This window comes from Notamacropus eugenii, chromosome 3, assembly GCF_028372415.1.
Source record: "Notamacropus eugenii isolate mMacEug1 chromosome 3, mMacEug1.pri_v2, whole genome shotgun sequence".
NCBI lineage: Eukaryota > Metazoa > Chordata > Mammalia > Diprotodontia > Macropodidae > Notamacropus > Notamacropus eugenii.
Genome location: NC_092874.1, coordinates 458672151 through 458697363, shown reverse-complemented (window position 1 = coordinate 458697363; position 25213 = coordinate 458672151). Strand labels below are relative to the sequence as shown.

The 25213-nt window shown below is 41.0% G+C and overlaps 1 protein-coding gene across 24 annotated transcripts in view; it reads right to left on the bottom strand.

Moving 5' to 3' along the window:
• Positions 1-25213, bottom strand: part of MAGI1 (membrane associated guanylate kinase, WW and PDZ domain containing 1) — a 703366-nt gene that overhangs the window by 75640 nt on the left and 602513 nt on the right. For 22 of the 24 annotated variants that reach the window (XM_072598734.1, XM_072598737.1, XM_072598738.1 and 19 more), the window contains 4 exons: positions 21208-21314; positions 18847-18936; positions 10308-10490; positions 7692-8312 (listed from right to left, as the gene is read on the bottom strand). In XM_072598734.1, coding sequence (XP_072454835.1) covers positions 7692-8312; positions 10308-10490; positions 18847-18936; positions 21208-21314 — 1001 coding nt within the window. The remainder of the gene's footprint in view (positions 1-7691; positions 8313-10307; positions 10491-18846; positions 18937-21207; positions 21315-25213) is intronic. The other 2 variants (XM_072598747.1, XM_072598752.1) reach the window with 2 other exon arrangements.

Below are 25213 nucleotides of genomic sequence, written 5' to 3'. Positions count from 1 at the left end.
ATTGGACAAGATCTAAAGGTTGGAGCAGACATCCAACGCTTTGTTATTGAACAGGAAAAGGAAACGTGTGGAGGCAAAAAAAAAAAAAAAAAAAGCAACATGAGATCTTGCTACCCTGGAAAGCTTTCTCCATGGGGCTAAGAGGAGTGGGCTTTGCTGCTGCTACTGACTCATTTCATGACTCATTTGGGTTTTCTAGGTAGAGATATTGGAATGGTTTGTCATTTCCTTCTCCAGCCCATTTTACAGATGAAACAGAAGCCAATAGGGTTAAGTGACTTGCTCAAGGTCACACAGTTAAGAAGTATCTATGGGCAGATTTGACTCCAGGAAGATCAGGCTTTCTGACTCCAGACCCAGCATTCTGTGCACTATGGTGTCACCCAACAACCTGAGAATCCAAGCCCTGAAACTGGACTAAAGAGCATGCATGTGTTGGGGAGTAAGGTAAAAGAAGACTGGAAGGTAGGAGGGGGTTAGGTGATGAAGGGCTTTGAATGCCAAAAATAGCATTTGAATTTGCCCTTAGGGGCAATAGGGAGCCACTGGAGTTTACTGAGTAGGGGAGTGACATGGTCAGACTTGTGCTTTAGGAAAATATCTTTTGTGGCTGATGGAGGATGGATGGGAGTGGGGAGAGACTTGAGGCAGCCCATTTCACCAGCAGCTACTACAATCCATGTGTGAGGGTCCACACCAGAATGGTGGTGGTATCTGAGAGGAGAGAATACTTTTGAGATAAATTTCAAAAAGGTGAGATAAATAAAACGTGCTCTCCACACCTTAAATCCCTCTGTAAATGTTAACTATCATTTTTATTATTATTCTGTGAGCTGATTATGAAAACAACCTGGAAGGCCTTCTGGTAGACACTGCTGTCCACTCTGCAGCACGTGGGATGCTCTGGCTGCTTAACCCTCAGCGTTGCCCTCTCCAGACTGAGACTAAGGGATGGATGGAAGGGAGAAGCTTCTTCAGAGTTGAACTCTTTGGAAAACTGCTCGCTGCAGTCTAATTATGATGGTTTTGCTTCGTTAGGGAGGAAAATCTACAAAGGAGAGATAATGCTAATGATGGGAGATTAGATATTGCTTTTTCCATTTGGATCGATTAGGACTTAATGAACTAAGCATCTTTAATACTTTTGATGGTTACTGAAGCACCAATTCGTTCTATGTGACCCCAGTCCTTGTTCATCCACTTAGGAATTAGACTCATTTTTACATAGGAAAGGCACTCCTGAAGAGTTACTGTCAATGGCGAGTTTTCTTGACAGCAAATGACTCCATTTAACTCTTAGCTACAAGTTTCTAAAGAAACTGGATAATTTGTCCCAACTCAGTGCAAGTCCAGATTTGGTAACAAACCTTATTAAGTTAAAAACCAGGAAAGATTCATCCATGTATAGCAAGAGACATCTAATATGGCTCCTGTGATACTGAACATTCAGTTCAGGGTCAAAAGGCAAATTGGTGATAGATTGGGAAACACACCTACTGCCAATTTTTAATCTTTCATCTTCTTTTTTATTGTTTTGGACACTATGAGTGGGATCTAAAGTTGAGTGTGATGAATCTCTTGGACTTTGGTCAATCAATCCTGCTAAACAATAACCACATCTTGTACAGCTATAAACTCACTCAAGATGTTGTCTGTTGGGTGCAGGTACAAGAAATCAAATGAATACATGACGTATCTGTCGCTCATCAATATGCAAAAGAGACACAGACTCTGTCCTCAAAATTTATGTCTACAACAGAAGTTCTTTCCCTCTAAGAGATCCTCCAAGGAAGGGTCCTAGGATGACAAGTATGAAAAAGCTGTGATCTGTTCAATACAACTCCATTCAACATATATTGAATCCCAGTCAACATTCATGTTGTGCTTATCTACAAAATGGTTTTAAATAATAACTTTACACAAAAATCCAAATATTCCAATATTCTAATTAAACAGGATAAAATAATATCATGTCTAAAATTATGAAGCATTCGCAGTTTATCATGGGAAAGAATGTGTATGCTGACCTTTATGAAATCATACCAAAAACATTTTCTTTGCTTCTCTGCCCCTTCTGCTTTCTTTTGAAAGATGCTTTATTATTTTTATTTTTAATTAATTTTTATCTTATCCTGTTTATTTTATCTCATTTTATCCTATTTGCTCCAATTAGAATATTAAAATATTTGGATTTTGCTTTCTGTTGAGAGTGATTACATTTATGACATAAAATTATTTTGTACATAGCTGCCACTAAGTGAATACTGACCAAGGCTGAATGCTGAAGGATAGATGGATAGATGTATGTATGTACAGACGGATGGATGGATGGATTTACAGATGTATGGATGTATGTATATGGATGAATAGATATAAATAAATGGATGTGTGTACATACACACATATATGTAGATGGATAAGTGTATTTACACACATATGTGTGTGTATATATGTATGTGTGTATGTATCTAGATATGGATATGAATATGGAAACAAATATAGATGGAGGGACATATGGTTTGAGGAACAAGCATTCATTAAGGACTCACTATGTGCCAAGGACAGTGTTAAGCTCAGGAGACTGAAATACAAGGCAGTCGCTGTCTTCAAAGGGGCTTACATTCTAGTTGGGGAAAAAACACACAGGAGGAATCTGGGGAGGAGATGCAGCATCTCCTTTGCCAGCTTCCTCTCCTTACAAGGTTGTTTTTTATCAGCTCATGGAGCAAGATGGACCTTCAAAGTGGCCCACTCCAATTTTGTTATTTTACACATGAGGAAACTGAGGCCACGGAGGTGAGGTGACTTACTTGATGCCACATAATCATCCAGGGATGTAGGGGGTAGATTTGGGTCTACACTCCTGATTCCTATGGCAGCTTGAAATACTTTCCTTTCTTAAAAGCATATCATCCATTTGCCACTTAATACATAATTAGAGAGGAATCATGGAGCAGTGATTAAAGTGCTAGATGTAAAATCAGGAAGACCTGGGTTCAAATTCAGACTCTGACACTTACCAGCTGTAGGACCATGGACATGTCCCCTTTGCCCTTCTATCTGGAAACGGGGACACCTCCAGTTCCTACTGCATGGGACTGTTGTAAGCCACAAGTTAGAAAACAGATGCAAACTTTAGAGTGGAAAAGTCAGCTCTTATTTTTCAAGTCTGGATACACCAACTATATTCTGACTAGTTAAGTTTTACATTTAAAAAATTTTAAAAAGTCTACCAATGGGCTGGAATTAGAGGAGTGAGAAGCAGCCTAACCCAAGAGAGATGAAGCTCATCAGAGAACCAGCAGGGTGACTAAATAGTCAGGAAACTCCACTTGGAATCCTGGCTCTGGCAGGTGTGAATCTAGGAAAGGAGACTGAGACTGTCTCGGTCTCAGTTTTTCTATGTGAAAACTAAGGATACTTTTCCTATCTACCTCAAAGGGATTGCAGATTTGAATCTGGAAGGAACCTTGCTGACCATTTTACAGAGAGGGAAGCGGAGGCCTGTGACTTACCCAAATTTCCATCGAAGCATTAAGTGCCAGGATTTGAACCCAGGTCTTTTGACTATACATCCAACATTATTTCTTTTATCCCAAATAACCTCATTGTGAAAAAAGTGTTGCGAAGTTTAAATTGTTACAGGCAAGTGGAGTTATCTTTTGTCTTATTAGATCAGTGGCTCCATCGGAGTAGGGAAAGCATCCTATTCATCTGTGTCGCCAGCACTTAGAACAAGACATGCTTATTAAATATCTACTGAATTCCAACATTCTAAACATCTCTCTCTCTCTCTCTCTCTCTCCCTTCGTCTCCCTCTCTCCCTCCCTCTCTTTCTCTTCCCCCTCTCTCTCTCCCCCCCCCCTTTCTCTTCTCTTTCTCTTTCTTCCTCTCTCTCTCTCTCTCTCTTAGGCCATCTCTCTTTCTCCACCCACCTACCCCCATTTCCCATCTGTTGCCAGCTCAATCAGTGATTGACCTCTGACATCATGTTCTGGACACCTGTCATTGTGGCACCTGCCTGCCCCGAAAGGCAGAAGCTCCACACATCAAGAATGCTCAGGGCCAGCTGGCAGGCAAGGGCTCGCAGTCTCCTCACTGGACAGCAGAGGGAGGAGGAGGAAAGGACAACCCGAGGAGAGACGTAAAGAACAGTCACAGGCAGGGAAATAGATATGAGAGAGAGAAGGAGAGAGTGAGAGCAAGAAAGATGGGAGGCAGGGAGGAGGGAGAGGGAGAGAGAGAGAGGGAGAAGGAGAGAGAGGGAGAGGGAGAGGGAGAGGGAGAGGGAGAGGGAGAGGGAGAGGGAGAGGGAGAGGGAGAGGGAGAGAGAGAGAGAGAGAGAGAGAGAGAGAGAGAGAGAGAGAGAGAGAGAGAGAGAGAGAGAGAGAGAGAGAGGGAGAGAGAGAGAGGGAGAGAGAGAGAGAGAGAGAGAGAGAGAGAGAAAGAGAGAGAGAGAAAGAGAGAGAGAAAGAGAGAGAGAGAGAAGGGGATAGAGGGAAGGAGGGAGGGAGAGAGACAGAGAAAGACAGACAAAGAGACAGAGACAGAGAGAAGGTCAGAAAGACAGAGAAATGTAAACTTGCTGGATGCAAGCAGAAAAACTAGTGATGGCTGGAAGGTGGGGTGAGAATTGGTTTCTAACATTCCCATAAGATAGTGCTGGCAGAAGAAAGGTTGCTAAAAATGAGGATATGGATGAAGGGTTAAAGACATGAACTCTACATATTATGAAAGCTAGGACATTTCTCTTTGGCTTTCAATTCCTAGATAAGCTCTCACTCTCTGCAGCCCTTGTGAGGAAATGTCATTGATCAGCCAGCAGATAACAACCAATATGGGGCTCACCTTCTCAGTAATGAAGGGATATAAAAGACCCCAGCCCTATTTCCTACCTTCCTCTGGCAGGGATAGGAGCAGTAACTGCTGCATTTCTAGGACTAACGTACTAAGCTCTTCTGTCTTCTGAAATCTGCGAAGTAACATTTCACCTCTGGGCTCATTTGGGGATGAAAACTTAAAGCAACCTAATGTGTTCGACTCAAAATCGATCGAACCCTGACAAAAGCAAACCCCAAATTAGAGCCAGAAGCATTAGCCAGGCTAGGATAGCCATCAGGAGGAATCAAAGTCTGGTTCCCATTCTCTTTTCTGATCTGTCTGCACCAGGCATTAAACAGAATGTGCCAGGAAAGATCTTAGGAATAACCGACATCACGGGCTTTGAAACTTTCAATACCTGAGAACTCCTGGGCAATCTGGATTTAATGAGTTTATCAATCTACATACTTGGCATGATGACAGAAATGGAACTCATTAGCCAGAGAAAGTTAACTGACCATAGACTCTCTTGTTGAAACTAGCTGTCTTTCCTCCTTGATCAGACTTTCTCATTATACCCGTGCAACATAAGAGGGATAATTAAACGTCAACTATGATACAAATAACTAATGAATGGCCAGAGCACACATATTTATACTCTTTTCCAGAAAAGATTAATAGTATCTGGTGCTAGTCTGCCAACTTCAGATTTGCAAACTTTCTACTCCATGCATAAATCAAACATAAGGCATATGGTATATTGTCAAGACTGTTAATGTTGGACTGATTTTAAATTAGTTTCTGGGGTAAACACTGTGTCAACCAATACTTCAACATTCTAGAAATTTCCACTTTAATTGACTGTCATGCAATAACATAGTGCTAAGAGTAACTTAAAAAAAGTTTTAAGACTGATAAAGAATTAAACTGGAAAACTAAACTGGGAGACACAGGTATGGTAGAGTAGAAAAAAGCACTGAATTAGGAGTCAAAGGATCTGGCTTCAGATTCTGAGTCTTGCACTTTATAAACCAGGTAATCCTGGGTCAGTTACGTGACCTATCTGGATTTGGGTTTCCCCATCTGTAACTGATGACTATTATGAGACCATAAAATCTAAGATCATGCATTCTTAGTCTCTGCTTGGCCATGAGCAGTTCTATAATCTTGAGCAGGCACCTTTACCTCTATGGATTTGGATTATTCTTCTATAAAATAGGGATATGTTAGTCTTCTTCTATGAAATGTATGATGTAAGCACTGTCCAAACCAAATGGAATCCATCCTCCATCACCTGCTCCATTTGCTAAAGTTGGGAAGTCAAATTGCAGCGAAGTTTTGTTTCTAGCATTTCTTGTGTGTTGGCGGGCATACAGTTAGATTTCTTTTGTTTTGCAGTAGTTAAAACAATTGTAAAAGCTCATCAGAACCATAAGCAAAAAGAAAAACGGCAAACGTGTGAGGTAAGACAGTGGGTTTATTCTGTGAAATGAATGCATTGGCAAAAAGAGCCAAGAGTGAGTCAGAGAAGGCCTTCGTGTGCCCAGAGCCTTTTGAAAGTTTCCAAGTTACCAATTGGATAAGTGGGTAAATAAGGAACAGCCAGCGTCATTCAGAGTTAAGTAGGACAAGGCACTGGACCAGAAGCCTAAGAGTCTGGGTTTATTTCCTAGACCTACCACGGACTGGTCTTGTGCCTGTGCCAAAGTCTTGATGTTCACATCCCATCTCTTATGTGTTTTTTAAAGGATGACCAAGATGTGCGGGTGACTCCCCATACTTTTACTGATAGAAATGACAGCTACTCTTTAGAAGAAACTTCCTTCTGAGGTTTCCTAGATGAACAGTCAAGGTTGAAAGGGTACTTTATATTCACACCCACAGCTTGTTCTGGAGTCTACATTTCTTGCACAGTTTCAAACATTTCAACCTCAAAACATGCAAAGATGTGAGCCCTCAAATGCCTCAAGTGCCAGTGAACCCATTTATTGCTATGGAACAAATGGGAGTAATAAAATCTTGTTACCCTCTCCTTTCTGCATCTGCCTGCACCATGTATTAAAGCCAGTCATGGTGGAGATGTTGGAATGGCTACTCCCAGGTCTATGCTGGAAGGCCACCATTTGTGGATGATCCCAAGTACCTATTCCAGCCATACTGCATTTTGATGGGCTAGTATTTTGATAAGAATTCCCTAGCGTTTCTAGATTTGTAAAGGGACATTTTACATTTTAAAGGCCCTAAACCTTTCATGGGCTGCCTTTTACTTTCTTCTTAAGAAACCAAAAAGAATGCCCCAGACATTTCATGGGCTCATAGGATTACAGGTAGTGAAGAGGCCTCAGACATCATCTAGTCTAACCTTGTCATTTTACAGCTGAGGAAACTGAGGCTTATAGAGACAGAATGACATGCCCAAGGTGATACGGGTGGTAAGTACTAGAGGTGGATTTGATCCAAGGTCCTCTGACTCTGGAGCCATCAGTCATCACTCTTTACACCACCCCAAAGTGCCTCCCCTATTCAAAGGAAATTTTGTAGGTGGAGAATGTTTGTGTATGGGTGTACAGTTAAGAGGGTGAGAAGCACATTTTTTAAGAGAACTCTAGGAGCTTAAATAGAACACAATATCATAAAGATGCATAGACATGTACATGCGGCCTGACTGATTCAAGATTCAGAACACTCAGAAGAAATTCTGAAAGAATTCTCTAGTCTTAAGAATGACAAGAACAAAACACTCATTAACCATGCCTCTTTGCCTAAACGAAGAAGTGTAGAGAGCCCTGAATAGCCTAGTGGCAATGAATTAAGTTAGTCAAGGAAGATAAAAGAAAACAAAACGAAAAAGGTGACTCCATTGAACGTACCTCCTCGTTGCACCAACAACGTCACCTCGCTCCCTTTTGGACATTCGATCAACATATCCACTACTTGATTGTGAGTGAGGTTCTGCACAGTCTTCTTATTGACTTCAACTATGAGATCCCCTTCCTTGAGGCCTCGGCACCTTGGACTGTCCACAATTTGTTTGACCCTTTGGCCTCCTCCGCCTGGACTATCCGCTATAGTAAAGCCAAAACCCATTGGTCCTTTGACTATATGAACAGTTATGAGTTCTGGTTGTGTTGCTATAGAAGAGGCCAAGGAGACAGTATCATTGGGGTAACCATGGGAACCATTTGAAGATACCTCGGCTGGACTGCTAGGTCGGGGCTCCTTCATGCCATTGACTTTCCCCGTCTTGCTACTGTGGCTGGCTGGTGAGTCGTAATTCTCCTGACCATTGACAATGATGGGTTCTTTATCCAAAATGGCCACAGAAGTCACCAGGCTTGTGTTGGGATCATCTGGGTCAAAAGGCAATGGATAACCTCGGCAGAGTTCAAGGTCCACACTGGCACCAATGGGAATGGACTGGAAGATTTTTACAACTTGAGCATGTGTATGTCCCAGCACACAGGTATCATTCACACTGACAATTACATCCCCTGAAGAAGAAAATTTTGGGGGGAGGAAAATAAGTTAATGGGCTGAGAATTTATTTTCTTAGTCATTAATATACAACCCTACACTGAGATGAGACAGTGGAAAACAGAATTGCTGACTGGGAATTAGGAAGACAGAGAGAATCATTCTCCAATTTCCTTAATATTCAATATTGTACTCCTTTGGTGATTTATGTCTCCATTGTGGAATGGGGATAATCACCATTCTGAGGACGTTAAGGTTATTTCTGCACAACTACACATGTCTACAATTGCTTTATTTACCCTTTAAGTAAATTACCTCTTTACATACCCGAATGGCTTCACAGGCCAAAAGAGTGAATGAAGATGTCTTTTAAAAGAAGGGAAAACAAGGGAATTGCTCATATGTTGGGTAAATACGGCTGCCTGATAACATGTGTGCAAATACATGTGTAGATTGACAACCCATTAGAAGTTCCTTCAAGGCGGGACTGCTTTTTTTTCATTCTCTAGCACTTAGCACAGTTCCTGACACATAGTAAGCCCTTCATGTGTGTTTGATGATTCATTTGGATATAGCTATAATGTAGAAATGGAAGAATGTATAGGATAGGTAGAGGGTGCTGACTCATAATTGTTGTGAGACCCTGAGTAATTAATCACTTAACTTGTCATGGTTCAAGGCGGCTCTGGAAGACTGTGGGTTGCAGGGACAATGCCTACCTGGACTGGTGGGTGCTTTCTCATTCCAGAGTCCCTACAACAATGAAATTTACAGGTCCAGTCCTATCCTTACACCATAGTTTTTTTGTTATTCATTCTTTTCTGTCATGTCTGGTTTTTTATGACCCCATTTGGGGTGTTCTTGGCAAAGAATAGTTTGCCATTTCCTTCTCCAGCTCATTTTCTAGGTGGAAAAACTGAGGCAAACAGGATTAAGTGACTGCCCAGGGTCACATATCTAGTAAGTATATGAGGCTGGATCTGAAGTCAGGAAGACTTCAGACCTAGTGCTCTGTGCACTATAGCGCTCCCTAGCTGCCCTAGATACGGTAGTTACAGAAGGGTATGGTAATATATAAACCAGAACAAGTAAGACATTTTTGATTGGGTATTCACCATCATTACCATTATATAGTCATCTAAAGTATATATAATCACTTGACCTCTCAGTGCACTATGAAACTAAGGCAGGGGTTGTTGTTGGCCACAGTTGTCTCGTTAGTAAAATGAAGTGCCTGGGGGTACATGACTTTAAAATCCCTTCCAATTCTAAACGTTTGATTCTGTGATTTTTCCCAGATGAGGAAATGCAGCCTCTACAGATTTCTAGGCAGTGGATACAAAGCTATACAAGGACCTGACTTTCTTGCGTCCGCAAACACTTTGGCAGTCTGCTGAGGTCTATGATGGGCGCCTTCTCAGAGTAATGCTTTAGAATACGTGCAACAAAAATATCTAGGATTCCCAAGGAAACCAATTATATTGAAATGCGATTGTCAAGTTGTTTTTTCGTTTTTTTTTTACAGTTCATGAATGCCCACCTAAGAATCCCCACTCAAAGACTTTATGTTTTAGAGAAGCTATTGCTCTGTATTGGGTGAGAGAATTTCCTCACCCATGAGATCCTTGGGTCAATGAAATCCCAAGTCCTGTCCCTGATGTTACTAATTATTATTAGAGTGATAATTGATGTTTAAGTTTGCAAAACATTTTATAGACATTTGATCATTGTATGTACTACTTAGCAAACTGTAAAATTTATAAAATGCCCTCGTCTAGGAATAAATCATAAAATTAAATGTTGAGAATTAGAAAGAAATTTAAAAGTCATCTATCCCAGACTCCTCATTTTAAAAATGAAGCAACTGAGGTCGAGAGAACAGCGACCTGTTCAAGGTCACTCACTTTAGTAGTAAGTGCCAGAGCTAGGATTTGAACCCAGGACCTCTGACCCAAGGCCGGTAATCTTTGTGGATGACTCAATCCATCTTCCTTCATGGTAAAGCTCTTTACCTGTTTCCATCTTGCCGTCCAATGCAGCAGGCCCATCCAGCACCAAACTCTTGATCTGCAGGAATTCATCAGGCTCGTCCCCACCAACAACAGTGAAACCAAAGCCTCGGCTGCTTTTCCTCAGTTTTGTGTGAATGAACTTGCCTTTCAACTCAGATGGATTTCGTGTAAAAAAGGGTTTACCTGGTTTCAAAGAAAAGACACAGTTAAAAAAACAAAGCCCCCAATAATTCCACAATATCTCTTGAATAAGACCCCTTCACCCTTTTCCTATAGCCGCCATCTTACTTCAGGCCCTGATTATCTTCTGCCTGGATTATTACAATAGCCTCTCAATCTGTCTCCCTATCTCAAGGCTGTCTCCACTTCCGTCCACCCTTCATACTGACTTCAAGGAGATTGTCCTTTGGTACCCATTAGGCCATGCCATTCTCCCCACTGGATAAACGCCAGTAACTTCCTATGGCCTCTAGAATCAAATATCAACTCTTTGGAGCCTTGAAAGCCTTTCTAGCCTTATCTTTTCAGCCTCACTTTATATGAGCTCCCCTCTCACTCTGTCCATCTGGTCTTCTCCTTGTTCCTCACACGTGACAATCCACCTTCCATTTCTCTTTCTTTGCATTGGCTGTCCACCATGTCTAGAATGCACATTACTCAATTCCACCCGATTCTTCATTCATACACAGCGTAAGCACCATCTTCTATGAAAAATCTTTCACGATTCCCTCAATGTGCCTGCCCTCCAAAACTACGCTTTATTGGTTGTTTAGTCATTTTCAGCCACATCCTGACTCTTTAGGACCCCTTTTGGGGTTTTCTTGGCAAAGTTACTACAGTGGTTTCCCATTTCTTTCTCCAACTTATTTTACAGAGGAGTAAATGGAGGCAAATAGGGTTAAATGTCTTGCCCAGGATCACAGAACACAGCTAGTAAGCGTCTTCAGCCAGATGAGAACTCCAGCCTTCCTGACTTTATGACTAGTGCTCTACCCACTGCACCACCTAGATGCCCACATCATATTTAATAACATTGAATTTATTCTCTTGATCTCCATTTTGCAAATGCTTTGATACATAAAGTTCAAATATAACAGTAATATTAGTAAAAATAGAAATGATGTCAACAGATTTACAAATATTAAATGATAAATATTATATGTCCTGCCTCTGCTAAATGCTGAAAATAGAAACACAAGCAGAAAGAAAAGCAATTGTCCTTCCGTTAGAATGTAAGGTCAATGACTCATGTGCGACTTTAATGCCTAACCCAGTGCCTGGCAAAAATGTTGGTTCATTGGACAAAAGCAAAGAAGAAAGCAGGGAAAACAGAAAATCACAGATTAAAGCTGGAAGACATCTTCCTCACAGAAACATAGAGTCGCTGTTCTAATTTCGGAAGGGTGCTATAGGTCACATCTGCTTCGGATAAGGAAACTGAGGCCCAGAGGGGTTAAGCTGATTTTCTCAAGTTCACATAAGAGGTCAACGGCAGTAGTGATTTGGACTCAAGCCTTCTGACACCAAATCCACTATCTTTTCCACCATATCATGCTGCTTTCCAATAGAAAAATATAATAATTTATAGTATTAAATCTATAATACTAAGTCTATATAAAACAACAATCTATATAATAGAAGAAAGTGATGAGAACAATATAATAACCTGTGCTATCCCCCCGAGACAAATGCTAAAGAAACATTTTTTGGCAGTTGTAGGAAAGGGTTCTCCATTCATTTAAATCGCATTTCTGTTGAGACACAATGGGGCATGGACCATACGTAGATGCCAAGAGCCTGGTTGGCCAAGTCAACACTTATTAAGACAGTGGAAATGAACTTCCAACACCAGACAGTTTCCCCTGGTTTCAGTTCATCTGTTTTTGACTCTACAGAGGACTTTTTTCTTTGACAGCCAGATTCGCATGGTTTCATACTAGTCATTAAAAGAAAAATCAGCAATTTTTGTTCACAATTTGGCTCCTTAACATGTCATCTGAGTTTGGTTCTCATTTGTCTGTGTGTTCAGTTGGAACAAAAGCCTCACTTTCAAATCAAATGGGGGAGAATTTATTTCAAAAGTTCCTAGGCATAACCCTAAGAATTACTTTCCTCACAGAACAATTACATCAGCATGCAGAAAATGCCCTGCAAAGTTAAAATCTTTCTTATTGGCACTTAAACTTGGGTCCATCATAGATTCCTAGAACCAGACTTGGAAATAGCCTTTGAGATCACGATGCCTCAGCCCCGGTTTCAGATCTCTGGATGTTATGGGGAACAAAAACATTGCCTCTTCATTCCGAAGACCTGAGCTCAGTCTCTATTTCTGATGCTTACTACATGGAAGTGACTTCCCCTGGGCAAGTCACTTAATGTTCCCGGGCTTCTGCTTCCTCTTCTCTAAATGAGAGTGTTAGATTAGAAAATCTCTAAACTCTTTTAGCCTGAGATCTAGGCTCCTATGATCTTATGATATCACTTGCTCAACAACACACAGACTAAATAAATGACTGGTCTTTGGACTCCAATCCTACCACCACAGCCTAATTCCTCTACAAGGGAGCAATATTTGCCATCTGGCTTTCAGTGAAGACATATGTGGGATTCTTGCTGGAATGAGGCAGGTATATATTGTAGGAAAACTAAACAAAGTTGCCTGCAATCCATCAGATTATAATCTAGCCATGCCATGTGGCATTTTCCAAATCGACTTAGCTCACATTATCCAGCTGTGACTTGTGTACTTCTTGATTTTGTCTGAGTTCTCTTTTTGGCAGAATCTGCCACCTATATAGTTCCAGTCTCTTCAATCTGTCAATACAATTCTCAGCAATAATGGTTGAGGGGAAAGGGAAGTGGGGAGGGATTCTCATTCTAGCGTAAATTGGAGACATTGCCCTCATGTCCCAGAATCCTTTTCTTTATGTCCTCCCAGTTCCCCCTTTCTCTTCTTTTCCACTCAAAACTCTTAAAAATCACATACCCCTTAACGAAAGGACCTGGCACCCAGCAGCAAAAGTTAATTTTAGCTCTCTAAATGTACTCAGGACCTTTGAAAGGTCTCTGGGCACCCATACAATTTTTAATTGCATATTTTTAAAAGGTCTTTGCTTTTAAAAAGCTCTTTCAAACTGCCTACAATGGTAGTCCTATTGAGGGCTCTTTTTGCCGGGGTAGCTTCAAGGCACAATTCCTGTTGGAAGCTGGATAAAGTCTGACTGTCAAAATTGGGGAGGAAAGTAGTCCTTACACTGAGGATCTCTATGGGAGACATCCAGACCTTGGCTCATTAACATATGGATCAGATGTTAGCCAGGTAATGTCAAGGGCTGTGAAGGATTGTGGGTGAGAAGGTCGCCAAGGCAACCGTCAAACAGAACCATCAAGGACATGTGGCTTAGGCTCAAAGCCAGGCTTGTACCTGTAGGGGGGCACAGCATATCACATTAATGGGCTACAATTCTGAGATAAAGCCTCTATATTTCACTTGCTACAGCATACAAGTGAAAGATTCTGAACCTCTTTTTTTCCACCCCTTTTTTAGGATTCTTTTGTCACTATGTTGAAATCAAGAGTTGGAATAATGTTTTTAAATGAGTAAAATAAAATATGTATGCTTACAAAGGAAATCAATTATATTTAAATGGCCATTGAAATATTGAGGAAAATAAAAGTTGACAGACTCAAGGTTAAGAACTTATGTTCTAGGTAGTCCAAAGAAAGTAAACCCTTCCATGATAGAAAGACATAAGTGACATAAATAAGGAGCCAATTCATTTCTCCAGTAATACCCTCTTGATGAGACTAGTGAAATGTCATTAGCAGCTCTGTCTTTAACTAGTGTTTTTGCTCTGCATAAAAATAACAAAGCATTGCTGGAAGCTGGTGTGCACGAGATTTTGGAAACCATTGACTTCCATCACTCTCCCCACATCTATCTTTGCAGCTTAGAAGTTTTGATTTCAAGCTGGAAAGAGCTTTCTAAGCCATCTGGTCAAACCTGATCATTTTCAAGATAAAGAACTGACAGCATGAGAAATTGTGATTTTTTTCAGAATCACACAACTAGCAAATAACTTTGGAAGGATCTGAAAGCAGGTCTATCTAATTCCAATTCCAACACTATCCAATATGCATGAGGGAAAGATAAGGGCAGATACTATGAAATACATCGAAATGATCCAAAGAAATACCTGGGGTCTGTTGAGTAGAAGTCATCTGGTTCTCTCATTTTACAAATTAACAATAATAATGATATTAATAACAACAGCTAGCATTAATATCGAGCTTTGAAGTTTACAAAGTGCCTTACAAATATTATCTCATTGATTCTCCAAACAACAGTGGAAGACAGGTGCTATTATTATCCCCATTGCACAGATGAAAAAAATGGAGGTTGGCAACTGTTAAGTAACTTGCCCAGGACCACACAGTTAGTAAGTGTCTGAGGCTTGATTTGAAATTAGGTCTTCCTGAGTCCAGGTCCAGTGCCACCTGACTGCCTCTGGTGAGGCACCATGTCACCAAGGTCACATGGATGGCATAGCAGGAGCTGAAACTTGCCTCCTCATGTGGAGGATTCATGGAAAGCCATAGACAAGAAGCACCCAGAATGCAAAGGTGTATATAGGTTTGGATGAGAAAAAGTACTGAGACATTTGCTCTGTTTCTCACACTTTTTGTCTGAGAAACCACAGAGGAAGGACCTCACAAATATCGCACGGTTGCCCTTTAGTTTCTTTTAAAAAGCTGAGTAGCAAATAGAAAAGCATGGAGCCACCTGCTTGTTCCAACTGAGTCTGGATTTTCAGCCAGGAAGGAGGGGACAGCATGGGGATGTATAGGAGTCAGGAAGACCTTGGACTAAGTCCTGCCCTCACTGGACTGTTAGCAACTTGAGAAAAGAGGTTGATGTATTCTTTCCATTTACATCTGCAAAACTTACCACAGTGCCTGGAATACAGTAGGTGCTTGAGAAATACTTGTTCCTCACTGACTGATTTATAAAATGGCAGATTAGGGCAGTCAGTGGTCTGTGGTTAAAGAAAGGAGTCCAACTCAGGTGTGATCTTGCCCAGAAAACACAAATAAGGGATAATACCAGTACCTACATCCCACGTAGGCTGTTGTAAGGATCAAATAAGATAAAATTTGTAAAAGCACCTAGCATACTTCCAGGCACACGCTTAAATAAATGCTTATCTCCCCCCCCAATAAAATCACAGGTTTAGTAAAAAAAAAAAAAAGGCATATAGAAAAAGGCATATACTCTAATTTTTCTTTAAAGGAAAAAGTTTCTCTCCCTCTCTCTCACACATATAAACACATATAACCTTAAAAACGTACTTAAAAGCACATACTTTACACGTGTGTGTATATATATGTATATATGTATACATATAAAAACACAATATTTTCTCTAATATAGCTAACAATAAGATGCCAGGTAGTTACTCTGAATTCTTTGGAGTTTAGCCTAAACTGCAAAGCCTTCTGGGAGAGGGCTGTAGGCTTCATTAATATTTTGAATAAGAAATGTGTCCAACAGATTTATGAAGGTGTCTTAAGTGGGTGAAGACGGTCAAAGCCTCAGTGTGTACACTAGAGGGCGCAGAAGAGCAAACAGAAGGATGGTTCTCATGGTCAGATTTGAGATTTGGTCACTAGAGAACACCACTAGTCAAATACTGTGTGCACATATGGGTAAAAATACACACACACACACACACACACACACACACACACACACCCCTCAAAGATTTAGTACAAGATTCCTAATGCTCATTTAAATAGCATGAGTCTGTCTGTCTATCTATGCTATGACATGTAGGGTCCTTCATGATAAACTAGAACTGAGAGCACATCTTAAAACACAAAAAACCAAGTAGTTATTATCTTACTAGGACGATTCAATAAGGAAATCTGGCTGAGAGACTCTAAATGCTTCCTGCTGTAGGCGCTGGGGACTTCACAAATGCATTCACTGGCATTCAGATACAAAGATATGAAAATGGAGTCCCCCAAAGGGGTCTGAACACACACTAGGGATGTCATTTATTCTTCATATTTAACGTCTGGAATCATAGACTTGGAGTGAGAAGATTTCACGAAGGTCATCTAGTCTAATCCCTCATATTACAGATGAGGAAACTGAGGTCTGGAGAGCACCAAAGTGACTTGCCTGATATCAAACAGGGAGTAAATACTAGGAACCCTATTGTTATATGGATACATTGAGAAAGAAGCCAGTTGGTTTATCACTGGACACACATAGTTATATAGTCTATACAGAGATCAGAAGCATCTCATTGGCCCATTAATTTGCCTTTTCTCATATTAAACAAGATTGAAGCAAACTAAACGAAAACCATTAAGAGTAACTTTTTGTGGTGGTTGTTTGCTTTTAGACGTGGGCTTATGATTTCATTCCTTCACTGACACCAAATAGCAACTCAACACCAGTAAGCAACATGGGGGACATTGAAAATTCAAGTGACCTGTCCAAGGTCATATAGTTAGCATGTGCCAGAAGTGCGATCTGAATCGATTTTATTTTTCTCCCCTCGAGGCTGACTCTCTCTGACCCTCTGGGGCAAAGGTCCTTAACTTTTTTTTTATGTCTTGGACCCCTTGGATAGTCTGTTAAAGACTATGGACCCCTATTCAGAACAACATTTTAAAATGCAAATATATACAGATATTACAAAGAATATACACGTAATAACAGTGGAAGGTCAGAAGGCATGCGGACAGTTTGCTAACCCATTTCTTTGCTCTTAAGGACCCCACACTTTTCAGCACAAATGATTTTCCTCATCCTTTATTTTATATCCATATCCAACCTCCCAGAACTGTAGCATCATGAGGTCACAGAAGCAGAGAGGAAAGGTACCTGAGAGCTCATCCAGTCCAATGCTCACATTACACAGGGGAGAATAAAGATCAGATATTCTGACTTGCTCAGGGTCACATGAATAGATATTAAAGTAGCATTTGAACTCAGATCCTCTGACTCCCCAAGGCAGAACTCTTTCCACTACACCATACTGTCTCGAGAGAATTTCAGTTGGAAGAAACCTCAGTGGACACTGAGTCTAGCTTGTACCCCAAATAGAATCACTCCTTCAATTATACTCAATTCTTTCGAAAACAAAAAAAAACAGTGGTAGGAAAGGAGGCAACTTTGACAAGCTTCTCATTGGACCTCCTTCCCCAGGCCTTTTCCCAGCTACATCAATGGGGGTCACAGTTACTTTTCAGCTCTCCCATCCCCCTTTTCTGCTCCCAGGGTGAGCTGCTTGGACAGCTCCTCCTTTGTTGTTAAGAATTGCTGCTTCCTATTTTGAGGAGTAAGGAGGGCTGGAAATAGCAAGTTTCTAAAGCTCCTAATTTTCAAAATAAGACACTTTCAGGTGCTGATTTGTGAATGAATGCAAGCAAGACCCACTTGGAAAAACAGTTTTTAAACACATGCATTTAGAAATTGTGACACGGACAGCAGCTGTTTTGGGGACCAGAACTTGGAAGGCAAGAATACTAAGTTATTTACCTTTTCAGAAAAAATGGATGTGGGCTAATGTCTTGAAAAAACCTGTCTCCTATAGAGTGCCCTGACTTTCACATTAAAAAAAAAAAGAGCACATGTATGCACAAACACAAATGCATATATATAGATACATACACACAATACCTTTATGTACATACTAACGTGTACCCATAAACACAATACACATACACAGATATGATATATATAATTATATGTGTATACGTATAACATAAATACAAAGTGAATAAATTAAAATGTACACAAAGTAATTTAATACAAAGTTGTTGTGAATGAATGAAAGCTTCATGCCAGTGAATGCAGCTCTTCTGGAGATCTGAGCGAGTTCCGCTTAATATAATTACTCTGTAATATCTGGCAGCATATTCCACTTCCAAAATGCCATTAATAGTCATCAATTTTAGACATGAATAAATTTATCATGTCTCTAATAGTTCTCAGCACCCCCAGCTATGAGTCCAATTAGCAGAAATTTTGGCCTCTCTTTCATGTTTTATATTTTCTCATAGTCAAAGAAATGACTTAGGAGTTATAAAAATTGTCATGCACACACACATATAAACATACATATATATGTGTATACCTATATAGAGATGCACACACACATGTATATATATATACATACACATATATACACACATACATACACACACACACACATACCTATTTCCCCCTAGAAGTCAGTGTGGTACAGTGGAAAGAGTGCTGGAGTCAAGTCCCACCTCTGACATTTATTAGATTTGCAAATGATTTTAGCTTTTGGGATCCTCAGTTTCCTCATCTGTAAAATGGGTTTATTATCTCTAGCACTCATCTCCTAAGGTTGTGGGGAGGCTCAAGTGGGAGAAGATGTGTAGGAGTAGGTTGGAAACCCTAGAACATCCCTCCAACATCTGAGTGCACCAAGATTATTCCTCCGTAAGAAAGGTAACAAAAGGGCTAAAGTGAGCAGGTGATGATAGAAGACATTACCCTGAAGTGGCAGTTCTCTAACAGGCTCCTGGCTATTTGGTGGATGGTTTGGAACAGGAGCAGCGAGGGATGAATGGTCTTCTGCCCATTCTAGAAAAAAAAAAGCAAGGAACGTGGTCAATCTTTGTACTTGAAAGGGATGCTTGACGTGCTCAAAAATCTCTTGGTCTTATATTTTTTTTTGATGGGGAGAGGGGGCGGTAGGGAGTCTAGATCTGTGATTTCATAGAGAACTCTCAGTGAGTTCCCTGATTCATAATTAATATTAAAAATAAACATACCCCCAAAACAAAATAAAAAACAAAAACATAGTGACCAGCGGCAAGGACGATGGGGTACCGAGAAAAAAAAAGCAACCTTATAAAATTATCCAAAGATTTTAAAGTGGAAAGGAACTTCTAAGGTCATGTAGTTCAAGCTGCTCATTTTACAAGAGGAAACTGATGCCCATAAGTAATTTGCCCAAGGTCACGTGGTGTAGTGAGTAGGAGAGTCAGCATTTGAATCCAGGTCTTCTGACTTGAACTCCTGTGCACTTTCCCCTACACCACACAAAAACTGAGGGAATGTCTGCCTATATCCTTTGGGGAAATTATGTGTTATACAACTAACGAAAAACACATTTTTCCCTCGGGTCAGGAAGCCCCAAATGGGACTGAATAAAATCCCATCTTTTACACAGCACAGAGGTACACTCCACCTTGAGGACTAGGTACAAGGAGGCCAGGACGAATTCTACAAGAAAAAGCCTCCTGTCTTTTAGACAATTCCAAGGGAATCCTCCCACTTAAGTGCATGTTCAGTTGAGTTACTAACAAGGGTCCCATGGGTATGGACCTGGGTTTCAGGAGTTAATAGGTACCATTTAATGACATTCTAAATACCATCCATAAAGGATGCTTTGCCAAGGCTACTGAACCACTAAGTTTAGTCTTGTTCAAGTAGAAGTCCCTAAAATAGCTCCCAGTGAGTGACCCTGGAAACTTTCCCCAGAGTCAGCTTCTATCTCAGTCGAATGCATTTAATAGCACCCTGTTCTTCCTCAGGCTTCACTTGTGACATTTCTGATTTTCATCACCTTGAGGTAAAAAAGAAAAGACCAAGGGAAACAAGAGTCCTGTTCAAGTTGTTAAACAATAAAAGAGAATCTTTTTTGAATTGTGTATGCTTCGTTGAATAGTTTGGGGGAGGGATTCAGGGGTAGTCCTTGGGTTTTGATTTCACTAGGATAAGGAAGTTCCCCCCAATATAGCTCAACAAGTTGCCAATAATTCAAAGTTCTTGAGTTGTCTGATTGACTGAGAGGTTAGATCACAGCATCCTAGATCTGGAGATGAAAAAAGAGCAGCTCAAGGAGCTTCACTGATGCACAAGTAACGCATGTCAGAGGCAGGACCTGTAGCTGGGTCTTCCTGATGCCATGCTGTCATAACCTAAGCATTTACACTTTGGAGATTCTTAAATGTCTGCCACGTCCCACTCCCTTGTCTAATTATTACCATGTTTCACATTTTGTTGGTCCTACATCCATATTCAATATGGGGCAGAGAAGAGAGAGCTTGCCTTGGAGTTGGGAAGACCAGGATTCCAGTCTTGCCCCAATACCCACATACTCCCCAGGTGAACCTGGTTAAGTGGCTTAACCCTCTAAGACTCAAAGGTGTGGAGAAAGTGCTAGTTTGCACTGATAAAAGAAACTGCCTCATCAGAAACACTCCACACAAATACACTTAAAGGTCCAATCCAAAAAAATCCAAATGTCCATGTTTTAAAAAAAAAAAAAAAAAGCACATCAGATACTGAATTTCATAGATTTAAGGTTGGAAGAGATCATGGAGGCTATGTTTTCCAACTCCTTCATTTTACAGAATCTGATACTGAGCTCCTCCCCACCGCCAAGTTAAATAACTCTCCTAAAGTCACACAAGTAATAGTGACTCTCCTTCCAATAGGTTTTATGCCCATTTCAAAACAAAAAGAGTTTTTCATTTGTTTTTTTCTCAAATATAGCAAAGAAGAAATTCAAAAACTTGATTTATAACCTATTCGTCCCATTAGAATCAAAATGAAAAGTCAACCATTCTAAACCAGATGTAGATTTAGTGAGGCATAGTGCTGGGACTGGGATCAAAGGAAAAAATCCTTTACTCTTAAGGGCTGTGAGGTTGCAGAAGACTGACAGTGAAGATGTCACTCTTGCCCCATCTGAAACCTCTGATGATCATTCCTAGGACATATTAAGGCCCTGGAAGAGATGAATTCCCAAAGGACACCTCGGGCCTTGTTGGGGGCATCCAGTCTCAGAGACGGACTGTTGTGTTAGCAGACATCCCCAGCAGATGACTCCTAAGGAGTGCCAACCTTCTGGCTGTTGCTGCGGTGGCTGCTGCTGCTGCTGCTGTTCAAGCTGTTTCTTCCTTTTGGCTTCCAAGACCGGGTTTTCATATTGTGTTTTCCTGTTGATGTGGCTGGAGGAGAAAACAGAGACAGACTATTCACTTAGGAAGCATTCAGACTCAAAGTGGGATGACCTCAGCCCAAGGGGATAGTATCCTGAGTGAAAAAGGATCGAGAGGATTGGGGGTTTGGAGGAGGGAGTGGGTTTGGACTTTTCCCTCCCATCAAAATGCTTAGGTAAGAGACAGAGAGAGAGAAATCAGAATTGTCTTTCCGAAAAATGCTGCCGTGGACTTATTGATTATTAATAACAATGATAATTGTTATAATGAGAACAATGGACTTAATAACTGAAAACCAGTAAGGGACAGTGGAGAGAAAGCCAGCTTGGGAGCCATAAATTACAATAATTATGCCTAGCGTTTATAGATCACTTTAAAGTTTGCAGAACCCTTTCTATAGGTAGTCTCATTTGATCTTCAAAACAATCCTATGAGTTTGGTGCTATTATTATCCCCATTTTACAGATAAGGAAGCTGAGGCCAAGAGTGCTTAAGTGAATTTTCCATTTCTGTCCATTATTTATAAGTATGTGAGGCAGGATTTGAACTCAGGTCTTTCTGATCCCAAGTCCAGAACTCTTATCTATGACATCCACTAGCTGCCCTGGGTTCCAGTGTTGCCTCTGATATTTGCTGGCTCATGATCCAAATCAGCAATCTAAACCTACAAGTTGCAGAGAAGGTGACAATCTACATGGATAGAGGAAGGTTTCTCGCTTGGGAACCCCCTATGCCAATCAAATTGAAGGTCCAATCTCTATCCTTCATCATACAACAATGGGCATTCTAATCTGATGCTTTGGGACCCTAGATAAGTCACAACTTTCCTGGGCCTCCGAGGTTGGGTGAGTGGGTTGGACATGATGGGCTCTGAGGTTAATTCCAGCACCTTCCCTCTGTTGATGATGTCCAAAGTGTCCTCCACATGGCTTGCTTGTACATAGCTGGGTGTATGTTCTCTCCCCCATTAGGCTAGAAGGTCCTGAAGATCACAGACTCTGTTTCTTTGTGTTCTGAATGCTTAGCACAGTGCCTGGAACCCAGCTGAGGCTTAATACATGCTTATGGACTGGCCAGGTGAAGTCCTTTCTAGCTCTAAATATAAGATTTTTGTGAACTTTGATTCCCAGGAAAGTCACATAAGAAGTGATAATGAATTCCTTTCAAGCTCTGCCCCTTGACACCTCACCAATTGCAGGAAATAGCACTCTTGGATGTAGTCACACTCCTTTTGCTTCCAGAAGAACGTAAGTTCCCTGAGGTCAAAGACTGCCTCATTTTTTTATTTGTTATCCGGATCATTTTTGACAGTGCCTGGCACATATAGGAGCTTAATAAATAGCTGTTGACTGGTCGCTTTTTCTTTCTTTCTTTTTTTTTAACATTATTATTATTATAACTTTTTTTTATTTAACTTTTAACATTTATTTTCACAAAGTTTTGGGTTACAAATTTTCTCCCCTTTTCTCCCCTCCCCCCCCCAAACCCAAGCATTCTAATTGCCCCTGTGACCAATCTGCTGTCTCTTCTATCCTCCCTCTCTGCCCTTGTCTCCGTCTTCTCTTTTGTCCTGTAGGGCCAGATAGCTTTCTTTACCCCTTAACCTGTATTTCTTATTTCCTAGTGGTAAGAACATTACAGTTGATCCTAACACTTTGAGTTTCAACTTCTTTAGCTCCCTCCCTCTCCACCCCTTCCCTTTGGAGGACAAGCAATTCAATATAGGCCAAATCTGTGTAATTTTTTTTGCAAATGATTTCCATACTAGTTGTGTTGTATAGGACTAACTATATTTCCCTCCATCCTATCATGTCCCCCATTACTTCTATTCTCTTATGATCCTTTCCCTCCCCATGAGTGTCGACCTCGGATTGCATTCTCCTCCCCATGCCCTCCCCTCTATCCTCCCCCCCACCCTGCTTGTGCCCTTGTCCCCCACTCTCCTGTATTGTGAGATAGATTTTCCTATCAAAATGAGTGTGCATTTTGTTCTTTCCTTTAGTGGAATGTGATGAGTAGACCTCATGATTTTCTCTCGCCTCCCCTCTTTATCCCTCCACTAATAAGTCTTTGCTTGCCTCTTTTATGAGAGATAATTTGCCCCATTCAATTTCTCCCTTCCTCCTCCCAATATTTCTCTCTCACTGCTTGATTTCATTTTTTTTTTTTAAGATATGATCCCATCCTCTTCAATTCACTCTGTGCACTCTGTCTCTATGTATGTGTGCGTGTGTGCATGTGTGTGTGTGTACTCCCACCCAGTACCCAGATACTGAAATGTTTCAAGAGTTACAAATATCGTCTTTCCATGTAGGAATGTAAACAGTTCAACTTTAGTAAGTCCCTTATGACTTCTCTTTGCTGTTCACCTTTTCATGGTTCTCTTCATTCTTGTGTTTGAAAGTCAAATTTTCTTTTCAGCTCTGGTCTTTTCATCAAGAAAACCTGAAAATCCTCCATTTCATTGAAAGACCATTTTTTCTCCTGAAGTATTATACTCAGTTTTGCTGGGTAGGTGATTCTTGGTTTTAGTCCTAGTTCCTTTGACTTCTGGAATATCCTATTCCATTCCCTTCGATCCCTTAATGTAGAGGGTGCTAGATCTTGTGTTATCCTGATTGTATTTCCACAATAATTGAATTGTTTCTTTCTAGCTGCTTGCAATATTTTCTCTTTCACCTGGGAATTCTGGAATTTGGCCACAATGTTCCTAGGAGTTTCTCTTTTTGGATCTCTTTCATGCGGTGTTCTGTGGATTCCTTGAATATTTATTTTGCCCTCTGGTTCAAGAACCTCAGGGCAGTTTTCCTTGATAATTTCATGGAAGATGATGTCTAGGCTCTTCTTTTGATCATGGTTTTCAGGTAGTCCCAGAATTTTTACATTGTCTCTCCTGAATCTATTTTCCAGGTCAGTTGTTTTTCCAATAAGATATTTCACATTATCTTCCATTTTTCAAATCTTCTCACTATGTTCTGTGATATCTGTCTTTCTCATAAAGTCCTTAGCGTCCATCTGTGCCATTCTAGTTTTGAAAGAACTATTTTCTTCAGTGAGCTTTTGAATCTCCTTTTCCATTTGGCTAATTCTGCTTTTGAAAGCATTCTTCTCCTCATTGGCTTTTTGAACCTCTTTTGCCAATTGAGTTAGGCTAGTTTTCAAGGTGTTAATTTCTTCAACATTTTTTTGGTTCTCCTTTAGCAGGGAGCTGATCTGCTTTTCATGCTTCTCTTTCATCCCTCTCATTTCTCTTCCCCAGTTTTTCCTCCACCTCTCTAACTTGATTTTCAAAATTCTTTTGGAGCTCTTCCATGGCCTAAGCCCATTGGGTGGGCTGGGACACAGAATCCTTGATTTCTGTGTCTTTGTCTGATGGTAAGCATTGTTCTTCCTCATCAGAAAGGAAGGGAGGAAATGTCTGTTCTCCAAGAAAGTAGCCATCAATAGTTTTATTTCTTTTCCCTTTTCTGGGCATTCTCCCCAGCCAGTGACTTAACCTTTGAATATTCTCCTCACACCCACCTCGCCTCCTGGTCCTCCCAGCCAGCGTTTGGGGACTGGGATTCAAATGCTGCTTCCCGCCTTAGGGCTTTTGGCGGGGGCAGGGCTGCTATTCAGTGTGAGAATTAAGTTCAGATGGTCAGGTTGGGGCAGGGCCGCCTCTCAGTTCCCTCAGGGGGTTTATGTACAGACCTTCCACAATGGATCCAGGCTCCTGCCCACTTGGGGAGCCCCTGTCTGCAACCGCCTCTCAGCTTCTATCTCCCGGGGGGGCCCGAGCCATGGGGGCACCCCACTCCCCTCTCGACCCGCCAAAGAGACTCTCTCACCGACCCCCATCACCTGTGGGTGGAGGGGCTTGTGCCGCCGCTGGAGATCCCGTCCCTGAAGCCTGCTCAGATCTGTAC